The sequence below is a fragment of the Scyliorhinus canicula genome, chromosome 14 (assembly GCF_902713615.1).
Source record: "Scyliorhinus canicula chromosome 14, sScyCan1.1, whole genome shotgun sequence".
In the NCBI taxonomy this organism is placed as follows: Eukaryota; Metazoa; Chordata; class Chondrichthyes; order Carcharhiniformes; family Scyliorhinidae; genus Scyliorhinus; species Scyliorhinus canicula.
The window spans coordinates 56,754,109-56,774,416 of NC_052159.1; the positions used below are offsets into that span (position 1 = coordinate 56,754,109).

General features: G+C 42.5%; 1 protein-coding gene across 1 annotated transcript in view; it reads right to left on the reverse strand.

Moving 5' to 3' along the window:
- Positions 1–20,308, reverse strand: part of zmym2 (zinc finger, MYM-type 2) — a 180,209-nt gene that overhangs the window by 82,382 nt on the left and 77,519 nt on the right. Inside the window, 3 exon segments of the mRNA XM_038817980.1 lie at positions 453–566; positions 4,255–4,367; positions 19,258–19,408. Coding sequence (XP_038673908.1) covers positions 453–566; positions 4,255–4,367; positions 19,258–19,408 — 378 coding nt within the window.

The following is a 20,308-nucleotide window of genomic DNA, read 5'->3' on the forward strand; positions in this document are numbered from 1 at the left end:
ATATTACTAATTTTAAAGCTAATTGGACAGGGGATGTTCCATGGCGGACACTCACAATTTTCCAAACTTATTTCATCCAGTACCTGTATCAGAGAAGAATTTAATATCATAAATCTATAATTCAACTCCTGCTCTTTGTAACTTAATATCCTGTAATATCTGCCTTGCCACTGCCTCGCAACCTTCAAAAAGCATAGGATCCTCTTCTCCAAACATACTTTGTCATCTCCCAATTCTCTTCCTACTCCGTCACGGACCCGGGATCAATTCCGGCCTTGGGTCATTGTCTGTGTGGAGTTTCTACATTCTACATTCTCCCGGTGAATATAGTAAGCCTCACTTTCATGCAGCATTTTCCGAAATAAAAATTAAGTATTATTGCCATATAATGCTACTCCGAACCCATTTGCATCTAGTTATGGCATGTATGTTAAAATTTATCTTGATCTTACCTCCCATTCCAACACTTCTGGCTTAGCACTGAATCCAGTCTTGCAGTAGGTACAGTTCAGCTGCACCTCATTTGTTACAACCTGCCCATTTGTTGTTGTTTGTACACTGTAAGACTAAAACATAAATCACAATAAATTTTGTATCTATATTTATAACTTCTCCCTATTCTTTCCAAATGCTTTTACGAGAGCCTTTGCCTTTATGCAACTAGATGACTATGACCATTGTTTTGATGGTCCAGTTACTGGTCCATGATTAAGTATCTAATCTATCAATCCAGATGAGAGTGATGACTTGGGGGGGGGGGGGGAAAGAGAGTTCAAATTGACTGCAGGCTCCAAACGTCAACGTTTTGAAGTTAAAAAAAAAAATGATAATAGTCTTCAGCTGGGGCTATGGATCTGTTGGTTGATCTAATGGAAATACACGAGTGATGTGCTACAATTACATCCAAAAAGGTAATAGAAATTGACAACATGCTCAAGACAGGTATGGCATGGCATCGAGATCTTGGATGCATTCTCTTCACAACATTATCCATTTCCAACATAGCAAAGAAGATATCTAATGAACCAACCTTTGCAAGTGAAGTACAATCTGCTATTTACAAGTATTAACTATTTCAGGGAGAAAATGCTGGAAAATCTCAGGTCTGGCAACATCTGTCGGGAGAGTAAAGAGCTAACATTGAGAGTCCAGATGACCCTTTGTCAAAGCTTTGGTCTTCTCATGCACTGTAAATTCTATGAAGATTTACATAATGTGACATGGATCGCAAAACTTGTATCAAATAATTTAGTAACTGGTTGCTCTGGATATCCTCTCTGCGAAGGTTGTCGCTTTGAGCTAGGTTGGGTGTTCACATTTTTGGGGATACTTCTCTTCATCTGGGTCACATGATGGGATTGGTCGCATTTTCGCAAGCAAGGCTCTGCTTATCCTTTAATCTGTCATTTCATCCAGTCACTCATTTCATATTTGCTTTTTCTTGGGCTACATGGCTTGTGCCATGTCTCTGGGAGTCCCCGATTGCTCTTTATCTTGAAAAGGCCGGTGATAAAATGTTAAAATCCTTGTTTGTACTTGGCAGTCAGAGTGGGCTGGAGTGGGTCCAGCTTGTAGTGGCACAGTTTTTGCTGAGTGTCTTGGAGGTGCTGTGGGTATCGGCTGATGGCAGCCATCAAAGATGTTGCCTTGACTGAGAATTTCGGCTCTGCGGTACAGGCCTCGAGAGCTCACTTCAAGGGACTGCAGGGTACCTTTAGAAGAGCAGTGGAGGTGCATGAAAGCATTTTGTACTCGAAGAAGCATTGTCCCTGGTTAGGGTTTGCCTTCGTATCACTGAAATCCTGCTGCCATGCTTTGTGAATCTTGATTTGGAGGCTGGGAGCATCAGACTTGATGGAGCACAACTTATCCTCTCTGAGGCCAGGAGTTGGTAGAGCCTACTGATCACTCGTTTTATTCCATCCAATTCTCGATGCTCGTCGTGAGGCGTTGATGGGAGAGCTAGTCAAGTCATCTCCCCCAACTCCCTGGCGGGGGGCCAGGACGTCAGAGAGACAGCATGGTGGATGTGATGGCCTCTTGTGCTTCAATCGATGGAATCCTTGCGACTTCCTGTAGTGTGCTCATTGATCCTGCCTTATCCTTTGCCTTCTCGTGTGACATGGAAGATGTCTCTATCCTGCAATTTAATTTGCAGTTCTTTGATAATCTTGATCATTATTCCCTGCTGATCATGTTGTTGACTTTTTGTCATCTTTTTTCTTGCAGGGGAGTGCGAAATGTGAACATGATGGTCTGTGCCGTTGATCATTCTTACCCTGTGTTAATAAGATCATTTTCAGTCAATTATGATTTGTGCAGTTTTACTCCTTATGGTTATGGTGTCTTTATAATCCTGGTGGTTGGGGGAGGGGTGTTTTTTTTTTGTTGCCCCCCCCCACCCAAATTGCTATCTTGTTTATGAAGTGGACAAGTAGAGCTGGGGTGGTGATGAGTGGGTGGATACGGTTGTAGGGCTAGTTCAGTCCTCACTGAGATTGAGGATAGCCCTCAATTTCTTTGAGATTTGTATTTTTTTTTGTTTTTATATGTTCTTTGAGTTAAGGATCTGTCTCTCATCCTTATTTGGCCTGTGCAGAGGTTTGAATCCTGCGGAGGACTGGTTTCCTTTGTCTCCTCCTTGAGAGGTTGAGTTTTTTCTTTCCTCTGTTTGGGTCTATCATCGTGTTCCTCTCCTGGGCCATAGTGTAGGTTGGGTTGTTGAGGAAGGATATCCTCAACAACCGTGGATATCCTTTCTGCGATGGTTGTCGCTTTGAGCTTCGTTTGGGGTTCCCTTTTTTGGGGATACTTCTCTTCATCTGGGTGAGCATTATGTTGGCTCTTATCCTGATCTGGCCCGGTGTTGTGGGTGTGTGGGGGGTTCTGCATTTTTGGCGGGGAGGAGGGAATTGACCCTCCCTTTCAGGATACTTAATTGTTGGCCGTCTCGACGGTTCACTTCTTGTCCAATGAACCCACACCCCATGACTGCAACAATCATCCTTGAATGGGGTTGGAAAAGTACAGGATCAATGGGAGTACGATTTTTGGGCTGTGCTGGAGGCAGTTTTTTGTGATTCAGCTTGTGCTGTGGCTGTTATCCTGCTGCCCCTCAGGGCTCTGGATGTCCTCTCAGAGGGTGTTGCGAGGTTGCTTCCTGGAGGGTGGGTTTTGTTTCCTGGTCTCTATGCTACACAGGGGCCTGGGGATGGGTCAGGTTCTGTGTCTTGGATACCCTGTTATCCCCCCAGGGAGTTGCTTGCTTATTGCTTGCTTGTCGTCATCTGGTGGGGCAGCTCTGTTACTCTTCTTTTTGACCGTGGGAGGACTGAAGGCTTGACCACGGTCTCAACATGTCATTGTTGCCAGTCCTCTCCTCTTCATAATTGTGTTTCTGCCTTGGGCCTGTTTTTTTGGGGGGGGGGGGGGGGGGGGGGGGTTGTTGCTTTGTATAGTATGGATGCAACTGTCTGTAGATCTGGGGTTTTCTGTATTTTCTTTTGCTTTTCAAGAGTGGGTATGACAAATCCGCTTCTGTCTCAGAGATGGGTGCAGGTGGTCTGGAATCCAGAAGGAGAAGGCTGTACTGGATCACTGGTGCTGATGGAGTCGAGGGGGAGATGTTGGAGAACACCATTTTATCATGTTGTCACGTTTTCATGACCCTGTCCTGTTTTGCCCTTGGTTTCTGGTGGAGAGGGGGGGTTATGGACAACTGATTCTATCCAATGATGGCAGTTATATCACTCTCCTGTTCCATTCAGTGCTCATGTAGAAGCAGGTTATGTATTTTTCTCCCCCCCCCCCATCTTCCTTACTTATGTTGATGAATTTGTTTGTTTGGGGCAGCACGGTAGCACAAGTGGATAGCACTGTGGCTTCACAGCACCAGGGTCCCAGGTTAGATTCCTCAGTCACTGCTTGTGCGGAGTCTGCACGTTCTCCCAGTGTCTGTATGGGTTTCCTCTGGGTGCTCCGGTTTCCTCCCACAGTCCAAAGACATGCAGGTTAGGTGGATTGGCCATGCTAAATTGCCCTTAGTGTCCAAAAAGGCTAGGAGGGGTAATTGGGTTACAGGGATAGGGTGGAAGTGAGGGCTTAATGTGAGTCGTTGCAGACTTGATGGGCGAATGGCCTCCGTCTGCACTGTATGTTCTATGTTCTTTGTTGCATTATTTTAGAAAATGTAAAATCTCATTAATATATCGAAAAAATAATAATTTAGTAACAAAAAGAACAAAACATACAAACCTGAAATTTAGCCACACAACTAGAGCTGCAGAAGTTGTAAAGTTTTCCATCAGGCATTGTGGCTTGATATTGAGGTAAAGCACTTCTTTTACAGAAGTGGCAAGAACCCATACCTAAAACAATATAAAAAAATCTGAGATTTCCACATGCAACATGATGATCTCACGGCAAAAACTTGAATAAGCATAATCATAGAATTAAACCTCAACCAAATGTGAGACAATTTCTACCTCAAATAGCATTAGGCAAGAATTTGTCAGCGAGAACATCAATTCACTGTCAGAAATAGAAGGGCTAGAAAGCCAAGGGCAGAAGATTGACTTGGGGAAGGTACAAAGAAATTCCAGAAAACAGGACCAGTTGGCGACAACATGACAAACAAGACAATAATGGTTCACAAAGCATGATCATCCTGCTAGAGATGGATTTGAGATAATGGTCAGAAGAGTTGGTGGTAGGAGACAAGTACAGCACACAAGCTAAGATTAGTGGAAAAATTGAGAAGTTGGAGGTGAGCTCACAATAACAGACAGTAGGATGTTGTCTGATCAGATGTAGGGACGGCTGCTGAGCCTAATCCAGATTTCACCATGGTTGTCCAAATATTTTGTTCCTAAGTGGGCTACTTAGATGTATTTCGTGCAGCATCAAAGAGGATAAACACTTGCAGTACAAAATTTAAAGCCGACAATTGAAGGAATAATTCAGTTATGAAATTTTCAGTTCCGTGAAATTGATTGTTCAAAAATGTCAGGATGTGTGTTCCTTGTGGTGCTATGACTTTTCGGGCCATTTTGCAAAACAATTTGTTCATTGATCAAAATATATCATGTTTGGCAGTTGAAGTTGGTACCAATTTTTTAATTATTCATATTTTAATATTGCAATTATGCATATTTATCAACATCCATTAAATGTATAACTACTGTTTTGTAATAATTCATCTATTTTGTCTCGTTTAGTTAAATGCTAACAAATAAGTCTAATTACCTGTGAAACAAAGATAATTGGACATATTTTATTGGCTTGCTAGCAGTTTCATGGGCTGTAATATCTGATGGGCTTGAGCGTGGACACACCAACAGAGAGATCAGGATTAGGATTGTGGCCTATTTTTCAGCTTTCTAGCTCGGAGGCAATGAGACCTACTCTATTCTCCAACTGAGACCATCACTGACCAAGAACCAAGGACCATAGGTCCATTGTAATCTATATTACAGTAGTCCCCCGTTATACCACGCTCCGCAATACACGATATACCCCGATATACCGCGGGGGGGCTTATGGACCCCAACTGTCAGTTGTGTCAATTTCAGCGGCCGGCTCACTTTGATCCGGAGAGGGAAGCTGCTCTCTCACTGAAACAATCAGCCGGCCGCTGAAATTGACACTGCCGGCTGCTCTCTCCCTCCAATCAGTACCCCAGCAGCCACAGCCTGTACCTCAGCAGCCACGGCCTGCACCCCAGCAGCCACAGTACCCCAGCAGCCACAGCCTGAAACCCAGCAGCCACGGCCTGTACCCCAGGAGCCACGGCCTGCACCCCAGCAGCCACAGCCTGAACCCCAACTACAGAGGGGAGGGGCGATGTGAGACCATGCTGGTCTTGCAGAGGCCCGTATGACCTCCTCCTGTGTTCTCTGCTCTCTCCCTCCAATCAGCCGGCAGTGTCAATTTCAGCGGCCGGCTCACTTTGATCCGGAGAGGGAAGCTGCTCTCTCACTGAAACAATCAGCCGGCCGCTGAAATTGACACTGCCGGCTGCTCTCTCCCTCCAATCAGAAACATTAAAACTTAAAAGTTGGATTGGAGGGAGAGAGCAGCAGGAAGTGTCAATTTCAGCGGCCGGCTGATTGTTTCAGTGAGAGAGCAGCTTCCCTCTCCGGATCAAAGTGAGCCGGCCGCTGAAATTGACACTGTTTTAATTAGATCCACGATGGGGGTTTTAAATTTATTTAAAAATCTATGCTAGCGCTTCCCATTGTGAGTCTACGGGGGTCTGACCTCTCCCCCCGCCCCCCGTAGACTCTAAATGGGAAGCGCTAGCATAGATTTTTAAATAAATTTAAAACCCCCATCGTGGATATCCGCGGCTCGGTTGCAACGCGGGTGGCTGTCTTGGACCCCAACACCCGCGTTATAAAGGGGGACTACTGTATTAGTTATCTAATTGAAAGCTAGTCTTATCTTTAACTATGGCAAAGTTTTACTTGCCAACAGGGCATTTCAGAAAGTTACTCTTCCTTGACTGCCAAGAGGGAAATTGTAAACCTGCTCAATTTGAACAGTGGTTCCTAATTGAATAACTGCTTGTGATAATTTTATTTTATTTTTTGCTCTGATGTTTGATGTAACCTACCTGACAGGTTTTCAGCATTTGTAAGCAGTAGAAATCACTAACATCACAAAACACAACGAACTAGTGAAATGATTTTGCATTTTTAATCATTCCACCCCAAAATACAAAACAAATATTTCAGCCATCAGCAGGGAAATATCTCAAGGTGCATAACATTAAGAGAGCAAAATAACAAATGGGAAGTGCAAGAGTAAGAAAGGAAAAGTGTAGTATCAAAGATATGGTCAAAGAGAAGAGTTTTGGAGAAGTGGGAGGGAGGTAGCAAAGTCGATGGGAACAGGAAAGTTTCTGACCATTGCAGTAGCTGAAAAACTGGTCACCAATGATGGAGGGAAAATCAAGAAGCTGAACAATAAGAGAATCATCTTGCAAGTGAGAAGAGAGGCAGGAAGAGATCATTAACAATAGTGTGAGGCCATAGACAAATATGAAATTGAGAATTAAACTCTGAATCCAACTTGCTGGAGAATGCAAGCACAAAGATGATAGGACAAGGAGCTTGTGAATGAGAATGAGTTGACGCTTGTGGCAGGTGAGGATTGTAGACAAGCTTCAAAGTGGATAAGGTTTCTTGGAATAAGGCTTTATGCAATGCATGGAATAGAGAAAGTTGGAGGCACAAGCATTGAAAATTAGATGTAAAAGATAGAAGGGATTTTCCGCCCACGTGTCATTGAGTGGGTTTGGTGTATCATTTTGATACGTTATCGTATTATCCGTGTCCACGCTTGAATCACCACTCCTCCCATAAGAAGTCCATTCATATCAGCTTGAGGGCAGGACTACATGAAACACGACTGGGTCTCCCAATGTGAGTATTGGCAAGCAGAACTCTCAGGAGGAGCTCCGATTCGAACCATGCTCTTTGAAGGGTCAATTTCTGGCATGCGTTACATTGTGATACCCCTTTATTTTGTCCACCTAAGCTCTGAACCATATAGTGGAGAAAGCCACTGTTGCCGCGAAGGCTTCAACGCCATTTTCCCACTCACTACTGGCCTTTGCTGATATTCGGAAAGGTTTTGCCCAGCATTTGAGTGAAGTATTGAATCCCCCATTTGATCGGAGTGTATGGCAGAATGCCAGTATGTCAATATTCGCCACATTATAGATGTAGTTAATGTTTGCAAATGACTTTATTAGGGTACATTCTCAAAATAAAACTTATGACCTTGGCGGGTTCCATAGTGAAGTCAAGGTAAACAGTCACTGAAGCGACCTGGATACTACATTGGATGGTGAATTTACTGTGTTCAGAAGGAAAAGGGTTATTAATGGAGTCATATCTGGCAAAAAGGAAATTGGTTGTTGTTGTTGGGAGGTCAGTTATCTCAGCTCCAGGACATCACTGTAGGAGATCCTCAGGATAGCACTTCAAGCCCAACCACCTTCAGTTGTTTCAATTACTTTCCTTCTGTCATGTAGTCAGAACATAGAACATAGAACAGTACAGCACAGAACAGGCCCTTCGGCCCTCAATGTTGTGCCGAGCCATGATCACCCTACTCAAACCCACGTATCCACCCTATACCCGTAACCCAACAACCCCCCCTTAACCTTACTTTTTTTAGGACACTACGGGCAATTTAGCATGGCCAATCCACCTAACCCGCACATCTTTGGACTGTGGGAGGAAACCGGAGCACCCGGAGGAAACCCACGCACACAGGGGGAGGACGTGCAGACTCCACACAGACAGTGACCCAGCCGAGAATCGAACCTGGGACCCTGGAGCTGTGAAGCATTTATGCTAACCACCATGCTACCCTGCTGCCGGATGTTCGCTGATTGAACAATGTTCTGCAACATTCACGACTCCTTAGATACTGAAGTAGTCCACATGAAAATGTAGCAAGACCTGGACAATATCTGGACTTGGACTGACAAGTGGAAAGTAACATTTGAGAGAATCTCAGCATCACCCCCATGACAGTCAATGGCATTATAATCATTGAATCCCCCACTATCAACATCCTGGGGGGGTGGGGGGGGGGGGGGGGGGGGGTTACAATTGACCAGAAACTGCACTGGACTAACCAGATTAATACTGTAGCTACAAGAACAGGATAGGAATTTGTGGCAAGTAACTCACTTGCTGATTCCCCAAAGCCTGTCCACCATCTACAAGGCTCAAGTCAGGAGTGTGATGGAAAACACGCCACTTGCCTGGATGAATGCAGCTCCAGTAACACCCAAGAAGATTGATAGCATCCAGGACAAAGAGCCCGCATGATTGGCACCTCACTCCCAAACATTCACTCCCTCTACCGACACAGTAGCAGCAGTGTGAAACCATCTATATTATGGATTGTAGGAACTCACCAAAGCTCCTCAGACAGCACTATACAAACCCATGACCAACATCTAAAAGGGCAAGGGCAGCAGATATCTGGGAACACCACCACATGGAGGCTGCCCTCCAAGATACTCACCATCCTAACATGGAAATATACCACAGATCCTTCACTATCCCAGGATCAAAATCCTGGCACTCCCTCCCTTAAAGCACCATGGGAGAACCTGCACCACCACATGGATTGACGCAGAGCTCACTACTACCTTCTCAGGGGCAATCAGGGATAGCCAGCAAAGCCCATAACCCATGAATTAATTACTGAGTGTTAGTGTGCATTATTTTGATTTTCAACAGTAATATAATACAAGTTTAAAAATTGGAATTGGAATCATTTGAATTGTCACATAATTCAAATGTTACAAACGCCCAACATTTATTACGTCTATATACTGATCCAGACTGCAGACCTTTTGGCTCAAATGACACAATCATTCAGAACAAAATTAAGTCACATGGACAAATGTGTGATCGTTAAAGAAAGCCAGCATGGATTTCTTGAGGTAAAATCCAGGTTAACCAATCTGCTGGGGGCTGATGAGGGCAATGCAGCTAATGTGGTGTACATGAATTTTCAAAAGGTTTGAAAAGGGGCAGCAGGGTAGCATGGTGGTTAGCATAAATGCTTCACAGCTCCAGGGTCCCAGGTTCGATTCCCGGCTGGGTCACTGTCTGTGTGGAGTCTGCACGTCCTCCCCGTGTGCGTGGGTTTCCTCCGGGTGCTCCGGTTTCCTCCCACAGTCCAAAGATGTGCGGGTTAGGTGGATTGGCCATGCTAAATTGCCCGTAGTGTCCTAATAAAAGTAAGGTTAAGGGGGGTTGTTGGGTTACGGGTATAGGGTGGATACGTGGGTTTGAGTAGGGTGATCATGGCTCGGCACAACATTGAGGGCCGAAGGGCCTGTTCTGTGCTGTACTGTTCTATGTACTGTTCTATATAGCATCATACAACAGACAGATGAGAAAGGTTATTGCCATAGTTACATAGTAGTGGTTAATGAATGTATTTGGGATGAAAGAAGGTTTATAGTGGAATAAAAACAAAATGCTAGAAAAAACTCCATCTGGTGGTGTGAGAAACAGATTTGACGTTTCGAGTCCAATTTGTCACGACTGAAGAAAGGGATGTGGTGAGCTTTATGCTGTAGTCAAAGGGAGAGGGTCAGACGGAACAAAAGGATGAATTTGAAGGCGGAGGAGATTTAAGAAAGGTAGCATGGATTAAATACCAAAGATACCATGGAAGTAAAACCAAAGGGAGTGGTATTCGTTGTCGGTCCAAAGTAGGTGTCAATAGTTGAACAAAGGTCAGCTCAGTCTGACCAAGTCTCAGACTGAGCCGAACTTTCTTCTGATATTAACACCTACTCTGAACCAATGCTTTCTTACTGCTACGATAACCGCTGCCTTTTGTTTCACCCTCTTACCGTAACCAATTTGTAACCTACACTTTTATTCCACCTGTACACCCCCCTTTTCCAACAGCATAAAGCTCATCACGTTTCTACTTTTTCTGTTCCGAAGAATAATGAAATTGGATTCAAATGGTTAACTCTGTTTCTTTATCCACAGATACTGCCAGACATGCTGCGATCTTCCAGCACTCTGTTTTGATTTCAGATCTCCAGCCCATGTAGTATTTTATTTATGGTTTGTAGTGGAGTTCCCCAGGGTTCGTGTTGGGACGCTTACCTTTCTTGATATATATTAATGACCTAGACCTTGGTGTACAGGGAATCATTTCAAAGTTTGTTGATGCTACAAAACTTGGAAGCCTTATGAACTGTGAGGAAGATAGTGTATTGTGATCCCAGACCAGACCCTAACAGTGGCTATGATACTGGACAGAAACCCCAATATTTTGTTTTAATTTTGTAAGACTGAGAGGATGCTATCCCCCAGTAGTGATTGCACAAATACGTGGGATATGGTACATTAAAACAAACTTTATTACTAACACAGTATTGAAATCTTTAACATCACACCAGAAAATAGCTTTAACAATACTACTCAAAACAGTGAATACAATACCCTTAACTTCTATCTTTATTCCCATTTAAACAACAAGAAAAAAAAAAACCATCTCCGCTCTCAATCTACTTTACTCAAAGGGTACTTCCTGTTTATTCCCTTATTTCCCCTTTTTAAAATTTTGCCGTTATCATTTTTGATCCATGGGTGATTAATGGACATGTATCTTTAAGTCAAGCAGCAGAGAGAATGAGGAATGCAGAAGATACAGGAGAGAACACTCTACTATACTCGAACAGGAGCTTCAGACTTTTCGGCACCAGTGAGAGAGTGGGATTCGGTTTGATTGATTGGCAGCAGGCCAATGAATTGGCCAAAAGGCCGTATTCTCCCCGTAACAGGTGGTGATTGGATGCTGCCTGAGTGGAATGATTTTCAGAGACCCAAGGAGCTCAGTTCGATTCCTGGAAGCACAGGGCCAAGGTCTCTCTCTCTCTCCTTCGTGTTTTCTTCAGAAAGGCGGTGAGCGCTGTATTCCTGAAACTGCAGAGAACCTGAATGAATGAATCTACAGGAAACCATTACAGGCTGCAAACCAAGACCAGGACTCTCTCTCCCTCTCCAAAAAGGCTGCGAGTGTTGTATTTCTGAAACTATCGAGGCCTGAATGAACCTACAGTAAAAGCAGTGAACTGAAAGCAGTTTGAAGAGTAAGGTGCTAAAGAACCACCACCTGACACAAAGTTGATTTTATTTATGTGTTTTTAAACCCACTTCCTTCCCTCTGTATTTGTCCATCTTGGGAGTGGGGCAGATTAAAGCAGAGAATTTGGAATTAGATAAGTTAACCAGTTGTATGTGCTGCATATTTCATTTCAGTTCTTGTTATTAATAAAAAGTAATTGTGTTTACATCTACAAACCTGGTGACTGTAATTATTAGGCAGCCGAAGGCCAAATACTTTGGTTATTTTTCCAAGAATCATTGGTTAATACAATTGTGTTGCAACTCCCGGTCAAATGGGACTGGAATTTACCACGCATTGGCCCAGGGTGTCGCAAATTAATTGGGGGGGGGGGGGGTCGGGTCCAGAATCTTTGGAACAGTTGACAGTGAAGTTTGGGTTACAGTATGAATTAAGAAGAGACACCAAGTTTGTATTAATATAACAGGATGGCTCTGGAAGCTGCTGAGAGTTTTCTTCAGGTGGATGATTGGTGTCTGGTTGATTGAAAAGAGTTTTGAAAAGACAAGCTAGTCAAATTGGCAGAGCAATTACAAATAGAGGTACCAGCTAGAGCCAGGGAGATAACTGACACAATTGCTCAGGATTTAAATTTGAAAGAGATGCTAGAAATAGCAGAGCCCACTAGGTAGTGTAGTATCAAGGATATTTTCTGGTGGAGAAATTGAGCTGGAGAGAATGCAGTTGCAGTTCGAGCATGACAGCGAGATAAAGCGAAGAGACAAGGAGATAGAAATGAACAGGACAGAATTAGAGAGGGGAAAAATCAAAAGAGGGAGAGAGGAAAAAGCAAAAGAGAGAGAGAGAGGAAAAAGCAAAAGAGCGAGAGAGGAAAAAGCAAAAGAGAGAGAGAGAGAGGAAAAAGCAAAAGAGAGAGAGAGAAAAAAAGCAAAAGAGAGAAAAAAGCAATCAAAAGAGACAGATTTCCAGCTTAAGGCAGTAGAAATTAGAGGGGAGCTTAATCTTAAAACAGAAGTGACGATATGTTTTCAGACTCTGCCGAAATTCGAAGAGAGACAGGTGGAAACCTTTTTAGGGCTTTTGAGAAAATAGCAACCAAATGTATTGCCAGATAAAAGTGGACATTACCCATGCGGAGTAAATTGACGGGGCAGGCAGAGTAAGTGTATGCTTTCCAGTCAGAACAGGCGTCTAAGAATTATGACGAGGTTAAAAAGGCTATTCATGGTTAATAATAATAATCTTTATTAGTGCCACAAGTAGGCTTACACTGCAATGAAGTTACTGCGAAAATCCCCATGTCGCCACGCTACGGCACCTGTCCGGTTACACGGAGGGCGAATTCAGATTGTCTAATTCACCTAACTTAACAAGGACGTCTTTCTGGAGCACCCAGAGGAAACCCACACAGACATGTGGACAATGTGAAGACTCTGCACAGACAGTGACCCAAGCCGGAAATCGAACCCTGGCGCTGTGAACCCTGCCGCCCGCCGAAGTTTATAGGCAACAATTTTGGAATTTAAGGAGATAGTCGGGATAGAGGTATGCTGAATTTGAAAGGGTTAAGCCGGACTATTTTAATAGATGGTTATGAGCATTGGGAGCTACCGCTACCAATGGAGGCTTGGAGAGAGGTCATTCTCATAGTAATTTAAGAATTCCCTACCTTCTATGATAAGAACCCATGTTGAATTGCTAGACAAGCAGCAATTATGGCTAACGATTATAAGCTAATCCATAAATTTAAACCATTGTCCCATCACCCACATAATTTTGAAAAGGGTAGGAAGTAGGAGAGTGAAAGGAAGGCAGGTGGTCAAGGTAAAGAACGGATAGCTGCGAATGTTCCAAGTTCTCCTCTTCCAGCCAGGAAGGAAGGTACCGAGGGTGGAGGTGAGACTCGAAAGTCTAGGTGGGACATGTTCGTACAGCATGTTGGAAGTTGCAAGGAAAGCCCATAGGATTGATGGGAGTTCATAAAGAGGATTCCAAAAAGGGAACACAAGTGGAGAATACTACAGGGCAGACTGTAACTTTAAGTGGACTTGGGAGACTGAAGGTAAAGACTGTGGGAGCTGTGAGGAATGAGGTAGATGAGAGATGTGCAGGATTTTGTCCAGGGGAAAGATCACCACATTTTTTTCAACTGATTTGGCTAAACCCATAACTATCTTAAAGGACACAGGTTCTATTCAACTCTCTTACTGAAGGGCTTGGTTTTCCCTCCAGAGAGTTGAATGAAAGCTAAAGTATTAAATGGATGGGATAGGTGGAGATTACATCCGAATTCAATTGGACAGTGGGCTAAACAGCTGTCTTGAAATGCAGAACAAGGCCAGCAGCGCGGGTTCAATTCCAGTACTGGCCTCCCCAACAGGTGCCGGAATGTGTCAACTAGGGGCTTTTCACAGTAACTTCATTGAAGCCTACTTGTGACAATAAGCCATTATTGTTATCAGTACAATTGGAGTGTAATTTAGCACCAAGTCCAGTAGTTGTCGTCAGGACAGTGTAAACTTACTTTTGGGGACTGATTTGGCAGGAATGAAGGTCTAGCTTCACCCATGATACAGAGAGTATGAAGGAAACACTGCAGATAGCACACGAGATAACATTTGAGCATGTGAAAATTAGGAAAACATTGATCACATATCAATGACACTGGTAGCGAATCTAATTCTGTTAATATGGATCAACATATTTCTGCGAGAGGGATTCGTCACAGTAATGGGTCAAAGATAAAATCTAGTAGAGAACCAGCTTCTGAGAATTTCAAGATCGAAGGTGACCCTAAGAAAGAGTAGTCCCAATCTATTAGTAATAACAACGATGAAGATTCTGACAAGCGTTCTGAATCCGATTTCAGTTCTGATTATGAAGATAAACAACTGGTACCAAATAGACCAGTTAGTAACTGATCTTGAACAAATGGCAAGTAATTCTTCCAAAGCCAAGAAAGAAAACAGCAAATTGGAAGAAAGTGACTTGGACTTTCCTAGAAGTGATTTGTTACCGCCTCGTGCAGTAAACACGTTGCCATTCACTTCAGGTGCAAATATTTCCCAGAGCATGCCTGTTTTGAAGGTAAATATACCCAATAGCATGGCATCAGTTATTCTGGATGACGGCAACAAGGATTGCAAAGTGACACCAAGCAAACAACTGATCAACCCACAGTCTTTTCAAGATCCACAGAGGCCGTTTATGGTAATGGAAGCAAATAGCAAAGGAAGTGAAATAATCAGGAATAAATTCCTTGTAAAAATTAAGGAAGGTGAATGGAGAACCAAGCAGTGATTCTGCCACCACACCCGTTAAAAAAAAAGTAGAAACTTCTATGAGTCAATAATGTGCCATTCGCGGATTCTGAAAGTAAAGAAAAACAGTTGAGATCTGGAAAGCACAGATTGTTTCAGTGTGTTACTAAATTAAGATAAGGGCTGTGATTAAGAAGACATCGATGAAGAGGTAAAAGCTGTAAAACAAAGAATAGTGCATATAAAGCCAACCAACTCTGTGAAGATTGAACCCATAGCTTTACTTGCCGTTGAATATAACCATGGTGAAAGAAGAGAGAGAATATAAAGCTGGAGGGTTGAAGCGTGTTTGTTGATTAAAATATGAACCAAATATTTTCCTCAGCATTGACCATGTGCAGCATGGTAGCATAGTGGGTAGCACTGTCGCTTCACAGCTCCAGGATCCCAAGTTCAATTCCCAGTTTGGGTCACTGTCTGTGTGGAGTCTGCATGTTCCCCCTGTGTCTGCGTGGGTTTCCTCCGGGTGCTCTGGTTCCCGCCCACAAATCCCCAAAGATGTGCTGTTATGTGAATTGGATATTCTGAATTCTCCCTCTGTGTACCCGAACATGTGCCAGAATGTGGTGACTACGGGCTTTTCACAGTAACTTCATTGCAGTGTTAATGTAAGCCCACTTGTGACAATAGATTATTATAATACTGCTTGTAGTTAATTAAACAATCGGAAGAGACTGGCTGCATTACCAGAGAGACAGAAATGCAGAAGAATCCCATTCAAGGAGTCCTCCCTAATTTAGACAGTCAGAAACCTGACAAAGGGAAGAACTTTGCCTTTGAGTTTAAAGATGCAAAAACAAGGCAATATTTGAAGAGGTCAGGATGAGTTTCAAAACGACCGATGAAAACCGATCAACAGAAGGAGAAAATAAAAGAAAGATAGAGAGAGAGTTGTAGGGAAACAGAAGGGGGCACGCCGTTAACTAATAATAAAGTCACATCCGTCATGACTGGAGACTGGCTCAGTTAGAGACTTAAATACAGTGCATGTTAGGCATGTTGTGGGAAAAAGCCAAAACGCTGTGGTCTACACAACGTCAAGTAGTGTTTGAGAGATTGAAGACCATGTTAGTGAGCGAACCAGTATTGGCCTCCCCTGACTTCTCAGACCATTTAAAGCGGCCACAGATGCTAGTGACCTGGGGACCGGGGCAGTGCTCCTTGTCCTTCAGAATTTTGAAGTACATGTCCGATATGACAGTAAATAAAGTTTAGTTTATACAGGCCATAATACACCTGCAGTTATAGGAAAGTTTACAACCTGGAACACAAGATTTTTCCATTGGAGTTGATTATTAAAACAGTTCAATGTTAGAATTGTACACATACCCGGAACGGGTGAAGTTATTACGGATGTTGTGTCGAGTTACCAATGACTGGGAAGGGAACTTACATAATGGGGATGGATTGGTTGGATATGTTGCATGCCTCATAATGGATGGCCATGCCCTGACAATTTCATTATTTTAGGGAGGGAGGTATGCAAGGGTCCTTTCTATTTACTCTCTTATTTCCCCTTTCTTTTATTTTGCTGTTAACATTTTTGGTCCATGGGTGATTGATGGACATGTATCTTAAGCCAAGCAGCAGAGAGAATGAGAAATTCAGAGGCTACACAAGAGAACACACTGCTAGTTTGATCAGCAGCTTCAGACTACTCGGCATCAGAGAGAGATGGGGTGGGACTCAGTTTGATTGATTGGTTGATGGCGAATGAATTGGCCAAAAGACCATATTCTGCCCAGTAACAGGCGGTGATTGGTTCCTGCCCGAGTGAAATGCCTTTCAGAGACCCAAGGAGCTCATATCCATTCTTGGAAGGACAGGGCCAAGGTCTCTCTGCCTCTCTTCCCTCCATGTTTTCTCCAGAAAGTTGGTGAGTGCTGTATTCCTGAAACTGTAGAAAACCTGAATGAATGAATCTACAAGAAAACCATTACCGGCTGCAAACTAAGATTCAGACCAGGACTCTCACTCTCTCTCTCCAGAAAGGCTGTAAGTGCTGCAGCTCTGGAACCACCGAGGCATGAATGAATCTACAGTTAAAAACTTACATATGAAAGTAAAGTTTGAAGAGGAGTAAGTTGCTAAAGAACTACCATCTGAAACAAAGACTCTTTTTCCTTTCCTTTTTTTTTTAAACCCCTCCTTCCTCTCTGTGTTTGTCTGTCTCGTGTGTGTGTTTATGGTTGGGGGGGGCAAGTTCAAGTCGGGGAATTAGGAATTAGATAATAGTTAACCAGTTGTACTTGCTGCATATTTCATTAATAAAAAGTAATTGAATTTACATTCACAAACGTAGTGACTGTAATTATTGGGCTGCCAAGGGACAAATAAATTGTGCATTTTTTTCTAAGAATTATTGGTTAATTTAATTGTATTGCATCTCCGGGTGGAGCGGGGCTGGAATTGAATGCGCACTGGCCCAAGGTGTCTTAATACTACCAATGGCACGTAGGAATATTTTCTTTACAGAGATGTTCTTTGAGAAAGAGATCTCTTGACACTGTTTTAAAGAAACAATCTTACTCCTGTCAGACCCATTCAGAATCTTTGGCTGTATTTCTTCAGAAGTTCTTTTTCAGCTTGGTTCAGCTCCCCCTTATTCTCAGACAAGTCTGCTTTAAAGATTGTTAATCGCTTTTAACTGAACTGCAGCGAGAGCAAAACTGACTTCTTAATACAGCTCAATTCAGATCAGGACTGAACTGCTTTCTCAAAATGCCATACCCCACTCCACCCAACAATGACATCATCACCGTATCCAGCTGAAATCTAATTAACACCACAGGGAATTCCCTTAATCAAAATAAAATTCCATTCGCCCCAAACTTTTAATGATGCTTTAATTGCACCCCAGGTTCCAAACCTTTCAAACTAGGATTTCTTTTAAAAACGTGACTACAGCAGGCACAGACACTAAACCAGATTTTTGACCCTTACTTCACAAAATACATACAATGCACCTGAAATTCCTACATTCATCACAAGTGTAGAACTTCAAAAAGGACAGAAACAAGTTGGTGGAATGTATGGACAGATGGCTGATGAAATTCAATCTGGAGAAACGTGAAGCGATTCATTTTGGTAGAAAGAACATGGAGAGACAAGATTTAAAATAAAGGTCATAATTCGAAAGAGGGTACAGGAGCTGAGGGACCTGGGTGTATATGTGCATAAGGTTATTGAAGATTGAAGGACAGCACCATACCACCAACACCACAACATCAGCACCAGAATACCATTAATAGAACATGAATAGAGAAGACTATTAATAAAACATACAATATCCTAGGTTTTTATCAATAGCGGCATGGGGTACAATAACAAGGTTATATTGAACTTGTACAGGATACCAGTTTGGCTTCAGCTGTAGTACTGTATCCAGTTCTGGATGCTGAATTTCGGTAGGATGTGACAGCATTGGAGAGAGAGCGCAGGAAAGATTCATGAGAATAATTCCCAATATGAGGAACTATATTATGAAGACTGGAGAAGATTAGATGAATTTCCTTGGAGAAAAGAAAGTAGAGAGGAAATTTGATGGAGGTATTCAAAATCACTCAATTGTGAAAGGATTGCAAGTGAGAGGGTGCAGGTTTATAATAACTGGCAAAAGAAGCAAAAGCAAGACGAGGAATAGCTTTTTTTCAATGCATTAAGTGGCTAAGGCTTGGAAAGTACTACCTCAGTCTGGTGGAGGCAGTTTCAATTGAAGCATTGAAACTTGAATTTGACAAAAAGAATGTACAGGGTTACAAGGCGGCGGGAGAATGGCTTTAAGTGAATTTCTCATTTGGAGAGCTGTTGCAGACAGTGGTCTGAATGGCCTCCTTCTGCACTGTAATATTTCTGTGATATGACATTAGAAATATAATTATCTTGGTTATTGCAAATAAATTTTGCACACTACATATCCCATTGTAAATCACTTCTAGTAGTAACTATAGTTAAAAACAGGGCAAGAATAAAGAACACCCATAAGTGCAAGACCTCTTTCTAGTTATTTAGTATTCAGAAGCAGTTCAGATGAGTACAATGCTCCAATTAATCAAACTATATCTTATTTCCTCCACATTACCCATACAAAATAATTTTACATCAGAATTTGCATTTTAAATGCTAAGCTTAGTAAATAAATCCTAATATTGTACACACCTATTGTGAAATAATAAGAGTACATTAATAAAATAAATATTTTATTAAATTTGACTGATAGATACTACAGAAATAAACTAACAACTTGTCCAGCATGAATATGTAAAACAAAACTGACACAAAGTTGTGGCTTTACCTGTTGGCTTTGGGCATCTTGTTTTGTGAACGGACATGCAAGCAACTGAACAGTATGCTTCAATATTTCCACCAGCTTCTACACGCTGAGTCATGTCAAAGCTTCTACATGGAGTCCTACATGCTGTGCAGGGAATTATTTTGCTGCATCTCTAAAAACAAGGTAAAAATATCAAGTTGAAGAGGCAAAGTAAAGTCTGCAAATCTAGCAAACATGTATTAAATACAAGTTTAGCATTGAAGCTTCACCTCCAGCATTTACTGACTAAAATTACATAATGGCATAAAAAACTGTAAAGATATACTTTAGGGTAGCCATGAAGCAACCAGATGGGTAACTTTAATTCAGCATACAAGTGGCAATTTGCTATGTCAGGAATGAAAATATAGCTCAAAAAAGGGTTTGAAAATATTTTTATTAGGTTTTTAACGTTTTATACATAAATCAGAGAACACAAAATAGGCAAGATAACAAAATAATCCCCCTCACACTTCAACCGATACACAATAGACTCAAGAAATAACCCCCCACTCGACCATCACTCACAACAGCTGACCGTGACCAACTCTTCAAAGTAAAGAATAAACATAAAAGTCCTCAAAAAAGATTTGATGACTCAATGAAGGTGTGGTACTGAACCACACAGAGCAGGAAGAGCAATATTCAATCCTTAAATCTGTGAATAACGGGCGGTATGGTGGCGCAGTGGTTAGCCCTGTTGCCTACGGCGTTGAGGATCCGGGTGCGATCTCGGCCCCAGGTCACTGTGTGTGGAGTTTACACATTCTCCCCATGTCTACGGGTGTTTCACCCCCACAACCTGAAGATGTACAGGTTAGATGGATTGGGGACTCACTAAATTGTCCCTTAATTGGAAAAAAATAATTGATACATTTAAAAAAATTTTTAAAAATCTGTGAATAAGCCACCATGACTCAATAAGGGCAGTAGTGAGAAAGCCACATCTAGCATGCAGCGCTGTTACCTCAGGTGCGGAATATTTTAAAGAGGACACAACTGAGGGATTCCCATACTTGATGCTGAATGAAGG